We start from the raw sequence: 20,693 nt of genomic DNA on the forward strand, positions 1-20,693 counted from the left end.
AATCTACCTGCCTCTGCCTCCCAAGTGCTGGGATTAAAGGTGTGCGCCACCACTGCCTGGCAAGAATATTATTCTTGGTAAGAGCAGAAAGAAAGCCAAAGAGATGCTCACAAGACTAAATAGAACACAACTATGTCCAGTATTGTCCAGGGAGGTACTATGTATGGTTGTGTCCACAAGTCCTTAGTCAGTGTTATCTGCCACAGAACTCCACACAAAATGCAAGCTGTATTCTGCAACAGGTCTCACCATGTAAGACTGGCTGGCATAGAACTACCTGGAACTTGCAGCAATCTGCCCACCTCAGCACCAAGATAAACGTGGGCATCTGCCTGCTTTATCTCACAATGCCCTATCCACATGCTGTATCCTGCTTTCAAGTCTAACTTCTGCTGGCAGTACACTGTGAGCTTAGCACAGCTTCCCAGGTGACTGACTACTTTGTGTAAATAATGTCGTAAGTACAGCTTTACTACCTTGCCTGTAATTCTCAAGGGGAGCGCAGTACTTAGTTTTGCTTGCTTGCCTGTTTCCTGCATGGGCTAGTAACAGTCCTGGGTGGACAGAGCTCCTTACTGCTCTAGTGTGCTGTGTATCAGGTGCTTATCCCTTCAGGGCTAAGGCTCTAGGTTAACACTTTAGGAGCCTCTGCACAGCAACCCAAGTTAAGTCATGAACTGGGGAAGCAGATATGTAGGATGCCTGTCCCTTTAGCCAGCAGTCCCCTTCATCAGGTGGTTCAGCTGGAGACATGTGTGTCATCCTTCTGCTGTTTCTCCACAAGCCCCTCTAATGTCCTCCCTCTCTCCCAATATAAAACACAAGATTCAGTGAGGCCCAAGGCTGCCAGATGCTCCCCTTCTTTCTCTTGCTTTGGTAAGAAATATTGGAGAGAAATTTCAGGTTCCAAACCTCATTGGGATCATTTGGTACTGAAATAAAACAGACTATGTCTGGAAAGCCAATGACTGGATCATTTCTCATAGTTGAGAAGCGCTAATTCCCTCTCACATGAAAACTGTAACTGAAAGGGATTTTACTGGAATTTATATTTTTGTTTGGATGGTGGAGAACTTCTGCCGAAAGCACCAGCTCTTTCATAAGACAGGCAAGTTGAATGCACCTAGCCCTGTTCCCAAAGATACAGAGGTGACAGATGAGGTGCTCAGCAAGTAAGGGACAGACCTGACCTCTGGGTACCACGTGGTAAAAGGGAGGCGTCCATGCTGGCACATGTGTATCCCTCTCAAGGTGTGAGAACACAGGCTATGTGCTCTGCTGTTCAGGCTCCTTTCTGTGATCTGTGACTTCAGGTGAGAAGTGGCTGAGGAGGCCACACTCAAGGGATGGGTTAGTTCTCGGGGGTTGGGGTTGGGGACTGGCAATGTCAGGAAGGGTACATGCAGCAGGTGCCACTGTGGGAAGAGATCTGTCTAATCAACCAAGGCTTATAGTACCAGGTAGATGCCAGAGGAACTCATTAGCTGACCAAGTCTTAAGGTTATCAGGTTTATCAGGTTTATAATCACATGACTGCCCTCATCACTCATCCTCATACAGCAGCTCCAGCTCCAGGGAATACTGACTTACTTTGGGGGACAGCACTCGCCCATGCTTGAGCCTCTCGTCCACACTGTTCCTCTGTCTCTGGAGCTGATCCCTTTCTTCCTGAAGCGCTTGGACTTGCTCTGCAATCTTCATCTTCTCCTCAGTCGGGCTGCTCTCAAGCTGCAAGCTCTTCTCAGATAACTCTTGGTCCAGCAAGTTCAGGCGAGCGGATATTTTGAGACTGTCCGTGCTTAAGGCCTAGAAAGATACAACCCACCAGTTAGAAAATGGTTACAAGAAATTCAGACATCTAAGAAATACAACCAGTTAGTATTTTATTGATGTATTGATGTTCTAAGGTTTCTAAAAATTTCCTTTTTCTATTTTTATCTTTTATAAAACTTTCTAAAGGAGTTCATTAACTAAAATCTTAAAAGTTATTTGAAGTTCCATCTATCTGGAGGTGTGTGTGTGTGTGTGTGTGTGTGTGTGTGTGTATGTGTATGTATATGTATATATATATATATATATATATATATATATATAAACATATATATGTATATGTATGCATATGTATATATACACACACATACTCTGGAAGGGAAGTTCCAAATGGCCGTGAGCCAGCATGTGGCTGTGGCTGTGGGGAACGGAACCCGAGTCCTCTGTAAGAGCCACACGGCTTCTTCATTACTGAGCATCTCCCCAGGCCCAGAAACTTTTTATGCTATGTGTTTGATATCTCCTGTTTTCTCATTCTGGATTTCCTATTTCTTGTGTACTGTACTTTCAGATTTATTTGAGATATTTCACTTTTTATTTTTTTGAGTTGTGCACTACGCTGGAGATCGGCTGATAGGTAAAGTGGCTGACAGCGTGTGGTCTGTGTCCAAGCCGGGCTTAGGAGACAGAGGCCTCAGAAGAGCCTGCATGTGGACCTCCTCGCAGTCCTTATGTGGGGCATTCTGACTGGTCCCTGCCCTCTCATGAAAACAAAGCATCCTGTGAGAAAAGACAACTGCCCAAGGTGCCCTGCTTCCATCCTGCGCCTCACTCCTGTTTCCTGCTCGCTCGCCTTGTGAGGTTCTAAGTGACCTGCAGGTCACCACAGCTGTCCTTTGTGTAAAGGCATATTCTTAACCATCTGTGGGACTCTCCAGCCTCAACACCACTCTCCCGCTTGGTTTCCAACTCAGGCATTTTGGGTCTCATTTAGCCTCTGCTGGGTCATGTTCTGACTTTTCAGTTATTCTGAATAAGATACAGTTTATGTGTGATATAATTCATCTATTTAAAGTATGGTGAAGGGGTTTAGTATATTCAGATTTATACAGCCATAGCCATAATCAATTTTAGAGTCTTTTTGTCACCCACTGGAAACCCAGTAAGTCCCTCCGTTTTCCCATCCTCACCCCACTTCCCAAGCCTAGGCTCTTCTGCTTCCTCTGGACCTGCCTATTCCGGATGGAGTCACACAATGCATACTGTGACTAGCTTATTTCACCTCCCATGCATTTTCAAGCCTCCCCATATTGTAGCAGAAAGCAATGACCCATTGCTTTCTAATACCAATCCCCAATATGTCACAGTCTATAGATTTATCAGTTGATGAACATTTGTGGTGTTATTATTACTTAGCTGTTTCATAAACCTTGAGGTTTTTATATGGGCATATACTTTCAGTTCTCTTGAATATATGCCCGAAGAATGGTTGACTAACAACATATCTGAATATTTACCCTCTGGAGGAACTCCGTGACAGTCATCCAAGGTAATACCAGTTCCCATCCCCGGCAACATTTCTAACCTGGCTTCCTAATTACAGTGGGCGATCACAAGGAGCAGGAGGTCATGTAAGATTTCGCTCTGTATTGATTACCCCGAGAGCCTTCTTATATGGGCACTGGTCACTTTTAGATCTTCTTTGGAGAAAAGTCTTCATATCCTTTGCCCTTTATGATTTTTTGTTTTTCAAGACAAGGTCTCTCTGTGTAGCCCTGGCTGTACTGGCACACACTCTGTAGACCAGGCTGGCCTCTGCCTCAGGAGTGATCCTTTGCTCTTTAATTAAGTCCTTTTACTTTTAGACACTTGTGCTATATAATCTTGTGTTTCAACCTCCTGAATGCTATAGTAGCAGGCAGGCTATCCTTTTATTATATAACTTTAACTCTCTAGAGGCTCAGTCTCCTATCAGATAGTTTCCAAGTGGTCTCCTGCACCCCTTCACTTCCCTGATTGTTTTCTAAGTCTCAAATATCTTTACTATTAATGTGTAGTTATTTGTTTTTTTTTCTTTTTCTGTTGTGTTTTAGGTGAAATATTCAAGAGATCACAACTTACAAGTGGGCAGAGCGATGAGTCAGCAGTTAAGTATACTTCCTGAGGGACAGAGGCCCAGGTTTGGTTCCCAGCACCCACATCAGGTGGCTCTCAACCATCTGTAGCTCCAACCCCAGGGGAGCCAACACTCTCTTCTGGCCTCTGGGTACATACATGTATATGCAGCACACACACATAAAATAAATCTTTAAAAATTACACTATAAAATGGTTGCAGCCAGGTTCTTACTGGCAGGTCTGAGACATACTTTAATTGTATTTATTTGACCTTAATTTTATTTTTGTGGCAAAGTATCCCTGTGTAGCCCAGGTGGGCCCAGAGCTCCCAGTCTTTCCTTATCTCAGGTTTGCAAGTGCTGACACCATGCTTGGCTTCATTTAACTGTACACGTGTATTTTTCTTTTCTGTCATCTTAGAGAGGTATTCAACCTGGGATGGTCCTTGTCTGAATGCATACAAAGTCTCATGAACAGTCCTCAAACACTAGAAAAATGAAATCATTTCATGCCCTCTTTTCTAGAAAGAATCAAATGGGATAAAGTCTGCACTTCGTTAAAAATTTCAGAGGATTACGGTGGTTTTCATTCATTTATACTTCCTACTTATCTCAGTGTGTTCTTGCTTCTTAAAATTATATTGCCCAAGCCTGGAAAGCGGCTCAGTGCTTAAAACCATTCAAGTTCTGAGCACCCACATCAAGTGGCTGACATCTACCTCCAAGGGCTCTAACACCTTCTTTCTCTGGACACTGCTTGCACATACCCCTCACACAGACATATATACGTATGTATCTGATTTTTTTTTTTTTTAAAAAATCAAACAATTTTTAAAAAATTACAACTGTCTAAAATCAGAAAGCAGCTTTTTAATGCTTTCTTTTTCCAGCTCATCAATAAACATATTTTAAGCAAATGCTTCCCTCCACGCCCGTTTATTTTCTTCTTTCTCTTGAGACATGGAATGTACAGTAAAGGGCTAGGTTGCTTCTTCTATTATTCACTTGTAATTAATTCTGATTTGATAATCTTTTGCTGATATTTTCCATGTTTTGAAGGACTGTTTAAGCAAGTTGCCTGGGTATGCCATCAGGGATCACGTTCCCCAGAGGACCAGCTGGACTGAGAAACAGGGTGACACAGCACAGTCAAATATAGCTCCCAGTGCAGCAGTGTTTGAGCACCTACCATCATTCAGCCTCAGGAGCAGGTGCTTACTGACAGGCACTGGCCCTTTGTTCTCTGACTCGGGTGTGGACTCACCCTGGGTCTGATGCCCGTTCTAAGTGAAAGTGTATCTTCAAGTCTGAGCAAGTCAGCTTCATTTTCAGATGCGATTAGTGAAAATACATGCAGATAAGTCAAGAAATAGTTCCTACTACTTTTGCTTCTACAATGATTCCTCTTTAAAAAATTGAAAGAGACAAACCTGTTCATAAAACTACTTCATTAACTGGCTTGTAAGATCTAAGTCCTGCAGAAAAATATTTATGTTTCTCAAGTCATTAAAATTTTAAAAAATCTTCATTTTACAAAATTCTTTCTCTTTTACATGAATCTTGTAACCCCCTGATTTTAGGTGGTAGTGACATATAGTTGACATTTTCCAGATTAAAGCCCACTATCAGATATCACATAGTACAACATACCTGAGCTCTCACAGAAGTTAATAGTGGAGGCTGACAGAGGAGGTAGAGTGTAAGGTTATAGACTTTCTCTTTGGGAAATAAAGTTTTGGAAATATATAGTTGTGATAGTCATACAACATTGTACTATTAATGCTACTGAATTGTAAACTCAAAAAAAAGTTTTAAAAGTAAAGTTTAAGGTGGCCATGACCACAGGTACATCCCTATAATCCTAGCACCAGACACTGAGTGAGGCACATGTTCACGGCCAGACCAGGCTATATAAAGACACTAGTAAAGAACAAAACAGAAAAGGTCAACTTTATGTTCTTTATATTTTCCACAATATAAAGTTAATGAAAAGTCACATTTGAAAGAAGACTGAACGTGTTACTTCAGCCCAGCAGCACTTTGCTAACAGGCATTTGATAAAGGAGCAGTGCACAGTAAGAGCAATTTCCCCCTCCCCCAATCCGTGTGTGTGTGTGTGTGTGTGTGTGTGTGTGCCAGGGGTCAATATCACAATATCCGGTTTCTTCCTCAATGGCTTTCTTACATATTTCTTGAGACAGGGCCCCTCATTAAATCTGGAGCTCAGTGATTTGGTCAGACCAGCTGGCCAGCAACCCACCTTCTCAGGATAGAAATTAAAAGTGTATGCTTCTGCACCCTACTTTTATGTGAGTTCTTGAGATACAAACTCTGGTCCTCACCTTAAGAAAATTACTAAGTTTATAATTGACCTTTTAATCTTTTCTGTGTTTTATGTTTAGAGGTGTTCTGTCTGAGTGTATGTCCGTGGTCCATGTGCATACTTGGTGCCCAGGCAGGCCAGAGAGGATCCCTGAGGACAGGAGTTGTAAGCCACAGCGTGTGCTGGAACTCACTTAGCCATCTACCCAGCTCCGGATTTACAGTTAGAGAGGATGAAGTGACAGACACCGTACCTGGCTAGACCGAAGCTTCTTGTTTTCCAGGTGGCTCTTCTCCTGAAGCAGGGCTTCCTTCTTGGAGACGATGGCCTCACGTTTCTTCAGGTCTTCCTCCAGCAGTTCCAGTTCCTGGCGCTGGTTCAGGACCTTCTCCACTTCTTCATCTAACCACTTCCTTTGCTCGTCCAACTTCTATGTTTAAAGAAATACTGTGACTTATTTCTCCTCTTACCATAAAAATCACATCATTTAAGTGGCTAAAATCTTTAAAATAAACAGTAAAACCATAAGAACAATTCATGTTGGCATCTGACTCATGATTCTGCCTAATATGCTGTGTGTTGTCTTACAGGGAGTTAAGCTGTATTACCCCACTGTGTTACATTTGAGCTATTTGTGCCCACAAAGCACACACTCTGTCTGTCTGTTAAATCAGGTTGGGAACCCCACCTGTGGAGAGGCCATGCTTCCCCCAGGATTCCACTGGAGGCGCCCTCCAGCCCGCAAGGGCCATGCTGGTCAGCTCCCTGTGACTAATCTGATCCACTGCCTGGCCTGCAGATGGTGTCTGATACAAGGTCATATGAGTGAGTAAATAAATACCCTAGTCTATCAGCACTCCATGAAAAAACAAATCCACCCTGTAGCTTGTCAACTTCAAATACTATATAATAAAGTACAAGGGTAGAAGGATGTACGAAGTGTGTATGTTAGTATTCTGTTATTAAACACCACAAGCAAGCCTAAGTAGAAAAACATGACTGAGATCCATTCAGTCACAAGTACACTGAAATGACATTAAGTCATGAAAACAACAGATAAATAGAAAATCAGCTTAGGATTAATTTCCAGTCCTCCATGGCCCCATGAAAGAATCCTAGAAGTGTTTGTTAAGACAATGAGGAAGCAGACATGGAATCCCAGCCTGTGGTCCCAGCACTCCAGACGTGGAAGTATGAAGATCAGAAGTTCAGGACATTTCAGTGTGTCCTGAGCTTACCTGAGACCCCATCACAGAACAGCAGCAACCAGACAAGGTAGCAAGTATGCCTGAGATGCAAAAAAGCCCATCAGACCTGTGACGGTGATCCTGTCAGGACTAGCAACCCAAGCAACACTCAAGTCTGTGGTAGCAGCAGCTCTGCAATTGCCAGGAGTGGCATGGTTAATGCCCCAATACTTGAGCGTAGCCTTAGACTCAGTAAGAGGCCTCTTATAAAGCTCACAGCTGTGAGTGGGGTTCCGAGGAGAAAAAAAAGACAATTACAATCACTGAAAGATTTCAGAGTGCAAATGGTATGTGGGAATATACCCATACTCTAAATGTCACTAAAGAAAAATATATAAAATTTAAATAATGTTTTTCAAAACTTAAATAGATGTGTTAGTATTCTGAATATAATTACAATTTTTTTTAACAGTGGTGGTGCAAGGTTGGATACTTCACCACCTTTTTTTATTATTATTATTTTCTTTATTTACATTTCAAATACTATCCCGAAAGTTCCCTATACCCACCCCCAACACCCCTGCTCCCCTACCCACCCACTCCCACTACTTGGCCCTGGCCTTCCCCTGTGCTGGGTCATATAAAGTTTACAAGACCAAGGGGCCTCTCTTCCCAATGCTACATATGCAGCTAGAGACACGAGCTCAGGGGGTACTGGTTAGTTCATATTGTTGTTGCACCTACAGGGTTGCATCCCCCTTCAGCTCCTTGGGTACGTTCTCTAGCTCCTCCATTGGGGACCCTGTGTTCCATCCAATAGCTGACTGTGAGCATCCACTTCTGTGTTTGCCAGGCACTGGAATAGCCTCACAAGAGGCCGCTATATCAGGGTCCCTTCAGCAGAATCTTGCTGGCATGTGCATTAGTATCTGGGTTTAGTGGCTGATGATGGGATGGATAATTACAATTTTAAGTATAATTTTTCTCAAATATTTTTCATTTTCATTTCTTTGACTTTTGAAATTAGTTTATGGGTTATGGTTTTCTTTTTTAAAATATGACACTAAGATACTCTCTAATATATTATAGTACATACACAATTTGGTTCTGTCTGAATGGAGAGCTCTGGATTTTAGAAATACACCTGTCTCTATTGGAATAAATACAATCTAGTGAACATGGATTTCATAAAATATTCCAATAAATCATGCCTGTCAACATAGAAAGATAACACATTTCTGGATGAGAAATAATTTAATAAAGTGTTTTGAAAGAAATATAGGACATTTTATAAACAGGCAAAAAATCTAATGTTTGAAGAGTTTACTAAGAATCTGCTATTTTAAACCTGTGTCTAGCCACTCACCAACACTGAACTGAGCCGACTGACCTGGAATTGGTCCCCACTTCTGAAAGGACTTTTTCTTCTGTTCAGGTTAAATCCATCCTGGTCCTCAGCCTTAGGGTTCAGACCTTCTCCCTGTCCAGCTTTTAGCTGCAGCTCCTGGACACAGAGAGATACGATGTTTTATTCACTCTGCTACCAGTCTCTCAGTACATATGCAGAGAAATTATCTTTCTCTTTTCTCTCCTCTTCTCTCTCTCACATTCCCTTTCCTTATCTGTGCTAGGTTAGACCCCAGAGCCACACGTGCACCAAGTGTGCTCTGTTGAATTTACACTTGCAGGCTTGGAGTGGTTCTCTTAGCATTCACATGCCTTGTTCCAAGAGTGAAAATAACTCAGAGTGAGGTCACCTCACACTGGAGGCAATGAAGTCAGGGTTTGCTGACTCAACTGAGCCACTTTTCCTTTCTGGTTTTTTTTTTTTTTTTTTTTAAAGATTTATTTATTTTACGTATATGAGTACACCGTAGCTGTCTTCAGACACACCAGAAGAGGGCGTCAGATCTCATTATGAGTGGTTGTGAGTCACCAAGTGGTTGCTGGAATTCCAACTCAGGACCTCTGGAAGAGCAGTCAGTGCTCTCAACTGCTGAGCCATCTCTCCAGCCCGAGCCCTGTTTTTCATTCTTTGTGCTACAAATTAGCACGTTCCTAGACTGTGACCCTCACAGTCGCCTATGCTGTCTACCTGCCCTGGGTATGTCTGAACTTATTCTAGTAGAATGCATGTTTCCAGTGCAGAATAATTCTGGCTCAACCAGTGGCTTGGTGATTAAAAGTGTGTGCTGATCTTGCAGATCTGAGTTGGCTTCCCAGAAGCCAAGTCAGTCAGGTGGTGGCTCACAGCACCTGCCACCCCAGCTCCAGGGCATCAGATGTTCTGAATGCTGTGGGACCTGTGCTCATCTGCATACACAAAGACACACACCCACTTTTATGAAATTAAAAATAAGCATTGTTTTTTATGGGAGCCTGCAGAGCCTTGGGAGATGGAACAGAGCAAAGCCTTGAAGAGAGCAGTCTGCAGCTCTATTGGCTTCCCTTGGCATCATAAGGACTAAACCAATGCTCACGCTGTCCCTGCCACTGACCTGGAGATCAGGAAGGGAAGCACGGGCCAGAGGCGGCCAAGGATAAGATGGATCACATGGTAACTCAGGAAAAGAAATACAGGGAGGGCGGGAGCAAGGGACCTGGCCTTCTTTTTTTTTTTTTTTTTAAGATTTACTTATATTATTATATATAAGTACACTGTAGCTGACTTCAGACGCGCCAGATCTCATTATGGGTGGTTGTGAGCCACCACGTGGCTGCTGGGATTTGAACTCAGGACCTTCGGAAGAGCAGTCAGTGCTCTTACCCACTGAGCCATTTCCCCAGCCCGGGACCTGGCCTTCTTATTCCAGAGACCTAAGAACTATTTAAGACCTCAGAGTAAGATGTGAACAGATATTTAGTTAAACATGGGTTTATTTGTTGCTCATCGATGATGGATAAGTATAGAACTTGAAAGTGTTTAGATACTTAGATAGCAATCCCATCTGATAATTTTATATCTACCGACTTCAATCAGTTAAAACAGTGGCTCTCAACCTATGGGTCATGGCCTCTTTGGTAAACCTTTATCCTCAAAAATTTTACACTATGATTCATAACAATAACAAAATTACAGTTATAAAGTAGAAATGAAAGGTATATAAGAAAGAGGGGGGAAGAGAGAGAGAGAGAGAGAGAGAAATTGAGAGAGATTGTCTAAGAACAACACTGGGCAGAGTGGTAGCACACACCTGCCCCCTGCCCTTCATCATGAATTTGAGGCCAGTCTGGGCTCCACAGTGAGTTCCTATCATAAAAACAAACAAGTAGAGAAAGCACTGGGAAGTATGTATGTGTGTGTGTGGGGCGGTTATTAGTAAACTTCTACTTCTTTCTTCTCTTAGTTTACATTTTACAAAAGCACTGGGCAGTGACAAATGTAGAAGTAAGTAAGACTGCTTCTCAGAGATAATTTCAGAAGTGCTATCAGGACAGAAGTCAAAGGAAAGATCAAGACTTCCAGTTCTGTGAACAACACGATCAAGCAGAAGTAGCAAACATCTGTCCTGGCCTGAGTTCTGGCACAGATAGGGCAGGAGAGGGATGGGGGAGCAGAGGGGACTCTAACCCAGGGTGACAGCCCCATCCACAGGGGGCGCTCAGCTCTGTGAAGCAGCACACAGGCAAGTTGGGAGAGAGACACAGGCAGAGATTCTGAGTGGAAGAGCATGCAGGCACGCCATTGGGGTAAACAAGGATACAAGATGGCAGGCCAGGCCAGGCCACTGGGGAAGGTGAAATAAAAGCACTGCCATGCTCACAATGAGAAGCCAGAACAGCGGGGAAGTTATGCCAGCAAGCCGAAGGCTAAACAGGGTTAGGTGGGTAGACTCTAGCTGGCAATACCATCAACTCTAGAGGTAGCAAAAGAAATCTACACACTCAATGACCAGATACAGAGATGCCATCCTAGGGCAAGAAATACAGGGAAAACCTAATGAACATTCTTATTCAAGAGAATTAAAAATTATTAAAGAGACACACAAATGTGTCTCCGCATAAGCTCTAATTGGATGGATGTCTGCAAGTCCCTGTTGTTTCCAGCATTAGTGTGGCATGGATGGTGGTGCAAAGCCAAGTTCGCAGAGATGAATCTGCAGAGCCAGTCCAGTTTCTATGCTGTGCTGAGTTGTGTTGGTGAACCTCCTTTTGGCTCTGATTCAGTCATCAGTTATCCTGCTGTGCCCCAGCAATTTCAGGATTGCTGAAAGAAGCTCCCTTGAGCAAAGGTGCCTGGCCTTGGGGAGTGAACCTCTCCAGGGCCTCTTCCTCTCCCTAAGTGTGACTGCTGAGACGACTGTCTTTACCTTATAATGCCTGTTACAACACAAAACGGTGGTGAAGTTGCTGCCTGTGCCAGACTTGAAAGAATGAATCTAACTGTACTATTTGTTATAATGACAAAATGTAACATTGTAAGGACACAGGTACTTCAAAGTAAAACGCCCAGTATCCTGACACGACCCATAGTTTTAGAGACAAGCTCAGGAGGATGGCATATGACAGTCATCAAAGCACTCTGGAGACTGAGGCAGGAGTGTGTGCTCGAGGACAGTCTGGGTGACAGAGAAACTCTCAAAGCCTAACAACAAAAGCTGATGTTAGCACTTGGGCTGTGGCTCAGGCACCAAGTGAAGGTCTCACACATAGACGAACTCAGGTTTGAGCTCTAGTGTGGCCAACTCACAGCAGGAAAGGAGAGCCCATGGACAAGCCACTCTATGCTGTGTAAACGGTTTAGTCAGCTGCAACGTAGACAAGCAGCCGTCGGAAAGTTATCTCCAAACAAGCCAAGGTACCCTTCGGGACTGAGCAGAGTTTTTGTTATAGTACATAAAATGTTACTACATTTGGGGCAATCTGTTTCTTTTTCTGGAATATTTACACTAAACAATTGCCCCGGAGAGTGTGAAGTTTAAATTAAAGGTAGATTACATCCTAGCAGGTTATATACCCTTTGAATAAGGTTTCTTTGTTCTGAGAACAGAGGCAGACAGCACCATATCTGAGTTAAGCCATAGCCTGTGTCACACAAAGCTCCCAATCCAGTCTAACAGGCAAGCCTGCCTGATCCTTGTCCTGATGGAAGACTATAGACAAGACCAGGAGTTGCTTACAATGGAGACAGAACTAGAAACATGACAAACCAGCAGCTCCCGCTGCTGAAGCAGGCAAATGACACCCACTTCCCGCTTTTCTGTCTCTGTGCTCTTCTCCTAACACTAACACTGAGTCTTGCTCTGTCCCTGTCACCCCAGCCGCAGGAGAGCCAGTGTCTCAATGCTCCCCTTGTTCCTTTATTCCTCCCAATTACTGGAGTTAAAGAGACAGGCTTTTTGAGGCAGGGTCTTAATATAAAGCCTGTTTTTGGCCTTGAGCTTACCATCCTCCTGCCTCAGCCCCTTGAATTCGGGAGTTACAAGCATGAGCTATCAGAAGGCTAAATATGATATTCTTCAACTGTTGTCAGTGACCTGTCCATTAGACTTACTCATCCAGCTTCATGTGCTTCAGGCAAAGTTTCCCCATTCCCCAATCCAAACTCAGTTTTGACAACACCCTGGTCCATTCCATCAGAAGGAAAGAGTTGTGTCTTCAACAGACAGTACAACTGAAGTGCTACATGCAAAACAGTGAGGCCAGGCTTGTGTGTCACATCACCAATGAAAAGGGACACCAAGTATAAGCTACAGTCATATGACATCTGTGAACAAATACAGGCTAAGTGCTTCGTGGCCTTAGGCTTGACATCAAAATCATGAGCAACAGATAAAGTAGACTTCAACATTTAAAGCCTGTGTGCATTAAAAACACTGCAGGGAAGTAATGAAGATGAGGGTCAGTCAGTAGAGGCCCTGCCCAGCATGCAGGGACACCCAGGTTCAATCCCTAGCACCACATAAAGTGGGCATGCTTGAACATGTTTATGATCCCCACATTCAGGGAGTGAAGCGTATATGATCAGAAATTCATAGCCGGGCGTGGTGGCACACGCCTTTAATCCCAGCACTTGGGAGGCAGAGGCAGGCAGATTTCTGAGTTCGAGGCCAGCCTGGTCTACAGAGTGAGTTCCAGGACAGCTAGGGCTACACAGAGAAACCCTGTCTCGAAAAACCAAAAAAAAAAAAAAAAAGAAATTCTCTGGGCCATTGTTGGCTACATAGTGAGTGGGAGGCCAGGCTGAGCAGCTATATGAGACCTTGTCTCAAAAGGAAAAAAAAAAGCAATATTATACTCCAAAAGATTGGGCCTGTCAAAACCCTGCTATGGAAAGGGAGGGACTCACAGGTCCCTATACCCGACAAGGATTTATAAACTGACAGCAGTGGTGCAGCCATTGGTAATGAGTTCAGGCTCCTGTATACAACCCAAATGAAGCTCACTGGTAACAACAAAAAAGGCAGAAGTGAGTGGAGGTGGCAGAGAAAGGCGCTGACCAACAGGCGTAAGGTGGGAGAATGATGGTGACCCATGGAAGTGAGGGGGGATCAGAAGCTAAAAAAGGAGGTGGCGATGATTCAAATACAGTAGGCCATGCACAGAAAACATCAGAAGGTTCACCAGCTCCACATCCAACACACAGAAAGGAATCAAGAAACTAGATGAAAAAAAACCCAAACAAACAAACAAAAAACTCAAATAATTCAATTAAAAATGGTTGCAGATCTAAATAGAGATTTCTTAACAGAGACATCTCAAATGGCTAAGAACACTTAAAGAAAAGTTCAACATCCTTAACTATCAGGGAAATGAAAATCAAAATATCTCTGAGATTCCATCTTACACATGTCAGAACGGCAAAGATCAGAAACACAAGTGACAATTCATGCTGGCAAGGATGTGGAACAAGGGAAACACTCATCCATTGCTGGTGGGAGTGCAAACTTGCACAGCCACTGTGGAAATCAATAAAGTGGTTCCTCAGAAAACTGAGACTCAACCTACCTAAAATACATCACTCCTGGGCATATACCCAGAGGATACGCCACCATACCACAAGGACACATGCTTAACTATGTTCATAGCAGTTTTATTCATAATAGCCAAAAACTGGAAACAACCTAGTTGTCCCTCAACTAAAGAATGGATAAAGAAAATGTTGTACATATACACAATGGAATACTACTCAACTCTTAAAAAATGACATTATGAACCTTGCAGGCAAATAGAACTAGAAAAGATCATCCTGAGTGAGGTAATCCAGACCCAGAAAGACAAGCATGGTATGTACTCATTTATAAGTAGGTTTAGCTGTTAAGTAAAGGATAATCATGCTACAGTCCCCAGACCCAGAGAGGCTAAGTAACAGGCATTCAAGTTGGGGGTGGATGGATCTCCCTGGGAAGGGGGAACAGATTTTGAGGGTGGACTGGGGCAGGTGGGGATAAGAATAGAAGGGATAGGTGGGGTGGGGTGGAGAGAGAGTACTTGGAGAGCTGAATTTGGGAACATTTCTGGGGGACGGCAATGTGGAAACCTAGTACAGTAGAAATTCCCTATAATCTATGAGGATGACTCTAATGAGGAGTCCTAGTAATGGGGAGTACAGAGCCTCAACTGGCCATGTTCTGTAATCAGGCAAAGCTCCCAGCGGTGGGGCTCAGCCACAAAACCTTCAACCTACAATTTGTCCCGCCTGCAAGATGTGCTGGGGCAACGGTGGCACAGAAATTGTCGGAGTGGCCAACCAATTTCTAGTCCAACTTGTCCCATGTCACAGGAGAAAGCCCATGCCTGACACTACCTGGATGTCTAGGAACCAGAGGCTGGACAGCCCAAAGACCTAGGAGAGAACCAAACAGGACTGAAAAAAAAAAGTTAACAAAATGCTTCCTGATGGTATTCCTCTATACTCATAGATTAGCGCCTTGCCCAATCATCCTCAAAGAGGCCTCCACCAGCATCTGATGGGAGCAGATGTGGAGACCCATTCACAAACATCAGGGAGAGCTCAGGAAACCCTGTGGAAGAGGAAAAGAAAGGATTGTAGGAGCCAGAGGCGTTGAGGATACCACAACACTACAAAATCAACTAAGCGGGGCTCTGAGAGGCTCACAGAGACTGTGTGGGCTATGCACATACCTATGATTGTGTGGCTTGGTGTTCTTGTGGGAATCCTCAAAGTGGGAGTGAAAGGGATGTCTCCGACTCCTTTGCCTGCTCATAGAACTGTTTTCTTCTACTAAGTTGCCTTGTCCACCCTTCATATGTGTGAGGTATGTGCCTAGTCTTACCGTAAGTTGTTATTTCCTGTTCCATTGAGATCCCTGCTCTTTTCTGAAGGCAAATGGAGGAGGAGTAGATCTGTGGGGGAGGGGAGACTGGGAAAGGAGAACAGGAAGAGTGGAGGGAGGTAAAACTGCAGTCAGGATGTAATGTATGGGAGAAGAACAATGATAAATAAACAAAATGCCATAATAAAATCTGTCCTGTATTACTGGTAGGAATACAAAATGCTGCTGTTGCTGTTGCTATGGAAACCAGCCAGACCAGCTTCTCAGACAGCTGAGAGAACTTCAAAAGACAGTAAATACTATGTCAACACTCTCGGTAGCATTACACACAACACTACGAACTACAACCTGAGGGTCCACGGATGGGCAAGAATTTAAAAATGGACAAGGCTGGGTGTGGGGCACATACTTTTAATCCCAGCACTCAGGAGGCACAAGCAGGAAGGAAGATTTCTGAGTTTCAGGCCAGCCTGGTCTACACTGAGTTCCAGCACAGCCAGGGAAACCTTGTGTCAAAAAAAAAAAAAAAAGGAAAAATAAAATGCTACAGCCGTTTATTTGTTTGTTTTTAAGATAGTCTTGCTAGGCTTCCCAGGATGGTTTCAAACTGTTGGGTGAAAGAAATCCCCCTGTCTCAGCTTCAGGAGCTAGGAGTACAGATGCTACTATACCCGGTTTCAGTGAGGAGCTCAAGACTCTGACCAATCCTAAACACAGATGGACCCTGGAAACACTAGAGGTAAATGAGACAGATACGCAAGGATGCATCATCCCACTCACAAGACACACAGGAAATTCACGTCCATAGAGACAAGCTTGAGGAAGGTGCTGGCTGAGGGTTACTAATAGTTAGAGATGGCTCAGTGGCTAAGAGTACCGGCTGTTCTTTCAGGGGACCTGGGTTCAATTGCAAGCACCCACGTGGCAGCTCTGAACTGTCTATAGGGCCAGTTCCATGGAATTTTACAACCTCACACAGGTAAACACACAGGCAAAACGCCAGTGTACATAAAATACAAATAAGTAAATTATAAAAATAGTTGCAGTTTCCTTTTGAAGCCCTAAAAAGTTTTAAAAATAAATATGGCTATACCTCACTGTGAATATAATTAACGCCCAGAATTAAGAAATGATAAGGGTTAGAGGTATTATATATATATATATATATATATATATATATATATATATATATATTGTCAGAGGTGTTATATTGTACTTATAGTCGGAGGTGTTATACTGTACATATTACCAGAGGTATTATATTATACATATATTGTCAGAGGTGTTATATTGTACATATTGTCAGAGGTGTTATATTATACATATATGTCACACTTTATTAAGACTGGCAAGGCTAACAAGCTGTCTCAGTAAATGCAGTGCTTGTCACCAAGCCTGAATGCACATGGAAGGAAAGTGGAAGGAAAGAGCAGACCCCTGCACCTGGTCCTGACCCCCACACATGCATCCTGTGACCCACGTACACGCACATTTTCATACAGAGAAAAATGAATGCTAAAACTAAAATTGAAAAATAATAAGAAAAATAAAATTTAATGATATCAAATCCATTGTATGGTAAAGAAATTATATCCAAATAAAAATTTTATAGTAACAAAAACCTGTAAGAATGGGTGAATGCTTTTCAAGCTCCATAACTAGGTTCTGTGTTGTGTTTGAAATGGTCCACTTCTACTCTGGGGTGCTGACAGTGGAGGGAGCTGTGTCACAGGAACAGATGGCATCTTCCTCTTTCCCCCAAGACTCTAGAACCATTCTAGAAAAAATGTCTTAATTTAAAAAGTCCTAGGGAGTGTCTAGTTGTGCTGCAGCTTTGGGCTGTTAGCTGTTTCAACAAATCAAAGCTGGGTACACAGAGTGGGAAGTGCTTTTAGGATCATTCTTTTCCACAGAGTCCTGGGAGCAAAGTGTGATGAAGGCCCCGTTAGACAGGAACAGACAGACAGACAGGCTGGCAGCTTTCCCACGCATCCCATGCAAGCATAGATGCATGCATGGGGAAGACACAATGCCAGCCTTGCTCCAGACCCAGGCTGACACAGTTCCCTTCCATCAGCCACCTTGTAGACACACTGGGTGTGGACACACTGCCTGGGACCATGCCTGCACTGGAACCTCCCATGCAGCAGCAGGAGCTGAGTGCTAACTAAAGCAATCGGAAAATGAGCAGGCCTTTACCAATAGCATTGTTTACAAGTTACCTTTATAAACTTAAAAGTTTGATATTCTTAACTAAAAACCTGCGTTACTATCATTGTAACTTATTTGTGGTGTCAAACCTTCACGACAGTACTCAGAATTGAGTGAACAGAGTTTACTGTGTGGCTAAGCCAAGCTTCCTGTGAGTAAGGACAGTGCTGAGAAACAGGCGAGGCAAGAAACACTGCACACGCCGGCAGAGCTCAGGCCCGAGTGTTTCACACAATGCTTAGCAGGAACTACGGACAAGATTACTTTGATTTTTTGTTGATCTCTCTTAATTTCTGCATCCAGCTGCTTCTTCTTCTCGCCCTCTTCTCGAAGCCGTCTCTGCAGCTGCACTTTCTGGTATTTCAGGTGATCCACGTTCTGCTCCAGCTCACTGGCCCGCTTCTCATTCTGGATGGACAGTGACGCCAACTTCTTACTGTCTTGCTGCTTCTTTTGTAAGACCTGAGACCACAGAGAATACTCCAGAATAAGAAGGAATATTCTCATTTCTTAATGGCACAATATTTTCATTCAGCAGTAAGGGCAGCCATTTTCTCCCATTTACATGTATTTTTGACAAGTTCACTAGCACATGTTTACATCTCTACAGTTCTTTTTAAAAATTTTAAGACAGGATCTCTCACTTCTAATTTTGTAATTGAAAACATTGCAGGTTCATCAGACATATAAACAAAAAATGATGAAACTTCTGTTAATAATCAGGAAGCTGAGCCACTTTGTTTTTTATGAAGAATTCTAACTTAAAATATATGTATTCTAGTTACTGCCTAATCTGCAATCCACTTGCAGTGTCTTCTGTAACACGCACGCGCACACACACACACACACACACACACACACACAGAGGCACAGTGGCTCACACCTATAATCTCGACACTGAAAAGGCTGAGGCAGGATAATCACAAGTTACAGGACAGCTTGGGCTGGAGAGTGAGACTGTCTCAAATATACACATGCATGATATTTACATACAGTGGAAATATATATGGGTGTATATGTGTATGTAATATATGATGAAAACCAGAACACAAAACTGAGTTTATATATAAAATTATGCTATTCCAGACCCCAAACCCTGTTCTATGACACAGTTATTCATGAACCAGGACTAGTCAGATATAAGGAGACATGTTCATGTAAATGAATCCCCACCCTTTTATCTTCTATGGCTCCTGGAAGTAGCTACACAATACTCCACTCTAATTTTGGGGTCCTATTTCTCTGATCCAACTGTACTCAGAGCCATTGATCCTCTGAAGAAGCTGAGTAGAATTGGTCATGTCCCTGAAAGTCCACTACACTCAAGATGATCTGTCAGTAGCACTACTTTCCAAGTGTTTAAAGTAGTATTAAATATCACCATGTAACAAATTACTCCCAGGCAAACAAATGATACATCCAAGACTTGTGTTGTGGACTGTAAACATGTTAGGGGATAGGAAGTAGTGACTCTCCTAGCTCTATAAGGCAAAACCAGGAGGATGACCACATGTTCAAGCCCAGCCTCATCTACATAACAAGCTCTAGAATACCTAAGGTTATGTAGCAAGACTCTGGTAAACGAGCAAAAAGAATTAAGGGAGATGTTAATACAGTATGTGGGCATAAGTAATCATTATCGTAATTTTAGAAATAGACTACTAACATAAACTTATTTTGGTTTAATTTAAATACTTATGCAAATATTAAAGTTTACAGCAGTTCTATTTAAAGAAAATCTTGGACCGGCATTAGTCAGAGAGTGTTGCCTGCACTGCAAAGCATCGATTAGACTGAGGTACTATTATTTCCAGGACATCTTGTTTATTTCAGACAGAGTAATCCAGGTTGGGCTTGAACTCATAATCCTCAACTGTCTTAGATGCTGGGACTATAAAAGTATACCATCATACCAGCTCCTTGCATTATATATGTGTGTGTGTGTGTGTGTGTGTGTGTGTGTGTGTGTGTGTGTGTTAAATTAAAATAATGACATCATTTTCTCCCTTCCTTTCCTCCCTCCAATCCTTCCTTTGCACTCCCTCTTGATCTCTAATTAATGGTCTCCATTCATTTCTGTAATTGCTGTTGCATAAATATGTACACACACACACACACTCCTAAATCTACAACTCTAACCTGCTCAGTCTGTATAATGTTACTTCTATACATGATTTCAGACTTGACTGCCTGGTACTGGATAAACAATTGGGCGATCTTCCCTAGGGAAGACTATTTTGTCACTTTCAGTTATTAGATGTGCAGATATACACTGTGGTGGTTTGAATATGCTTGGCTCAGGGAGTGGCACTATTGGGAGGTGTGACCTTGTTGGGGGAGGTGTGGCCTTGTTGGAGTAGGTGTGTCACTGTGGGTGTGGGCTTTAAGATCCTCATCCTAGCTGCCTGGAAGTCAGTCCTCCACTAGCATCCTTCAGATGAAGATGTAAAACTCTTTTATCTCCGCCTGCACCATGCCTGCCTGGATGCTGCCATGTTCCCTCCTTAATGATATGGACTGAACCTCTGAACCCATAAGCCAGTCCCAATTAAATGTGTCCTTGTAAGACTTGCCTTGGTCATGGTGTCTGCTCATAGCAGTAAAACTCTGATTAAAACATACATCAAAGGCACGAGAACTTCTAAAAAGATGCACTTTGTTTCAGTCCTCTGCTCAATTAGATGTTTTTCTGTGAAGTTTAGTTCTTGTCTTTTTTTCCCTTTTGTAGCATCATCAACAAAAAAACATAGGCCGGGCGGTGGTGGCGCACGCCTTTAATCCCAGCACTTGGGAGGCAGAGGCAGGTGGATTTCTGAGTTCGAGGCTAGCCTGGTCTACAAACTGAGTTC

The 20,693-nt window shown here is 43.0% G+C and overlaps 1 protein-coding gene across 1 annotated transcript in view; it reads right to left on the reverse strand.

The window, feature by feature from the left end:
- The window catches only part of Kif27 (kinesin family member 27), a 71,445-nt gene that overhangs the window by 17,022 nt on the left and 33,730 nt on the right, over positions 1–20,693 (reverse strand). The window contains exons 9-12 of the mRNA XM_021215381.2: positions 18,109–18,306; positions 8,787–8,900; positions 6,463–6,639; positions 1,591–1,806 (exon numbers count right to left, since the gene is read on the reverse strand). Coding sequence (XP_021071040.1) covers positions 1,591–1,806; positions 6,463–6,639; positions 8,787–8,900; positions 18,109–18,306 — 705 coding nt within the window. The remainder of the gene's footprint in view (positions 1–1,590; positions 1,807–6,462; positions 6,640–8,786; positions 8,901–18,108; positions 18,307–20,693) is intronic.

Source organism: Mus pahari, chromosome 16 (assembly GCF_900095145.1).
Source record: "Mus pahari chromosome 16, PAHARI_EIJ_v1.1, whole genome shotgun sequence".
Classification (NCBI taxonomy): Eukaryota; Metazoa; Chordata; class Mammalia; order Rodentia; family Muridae; genus Mus; species Mus pahari.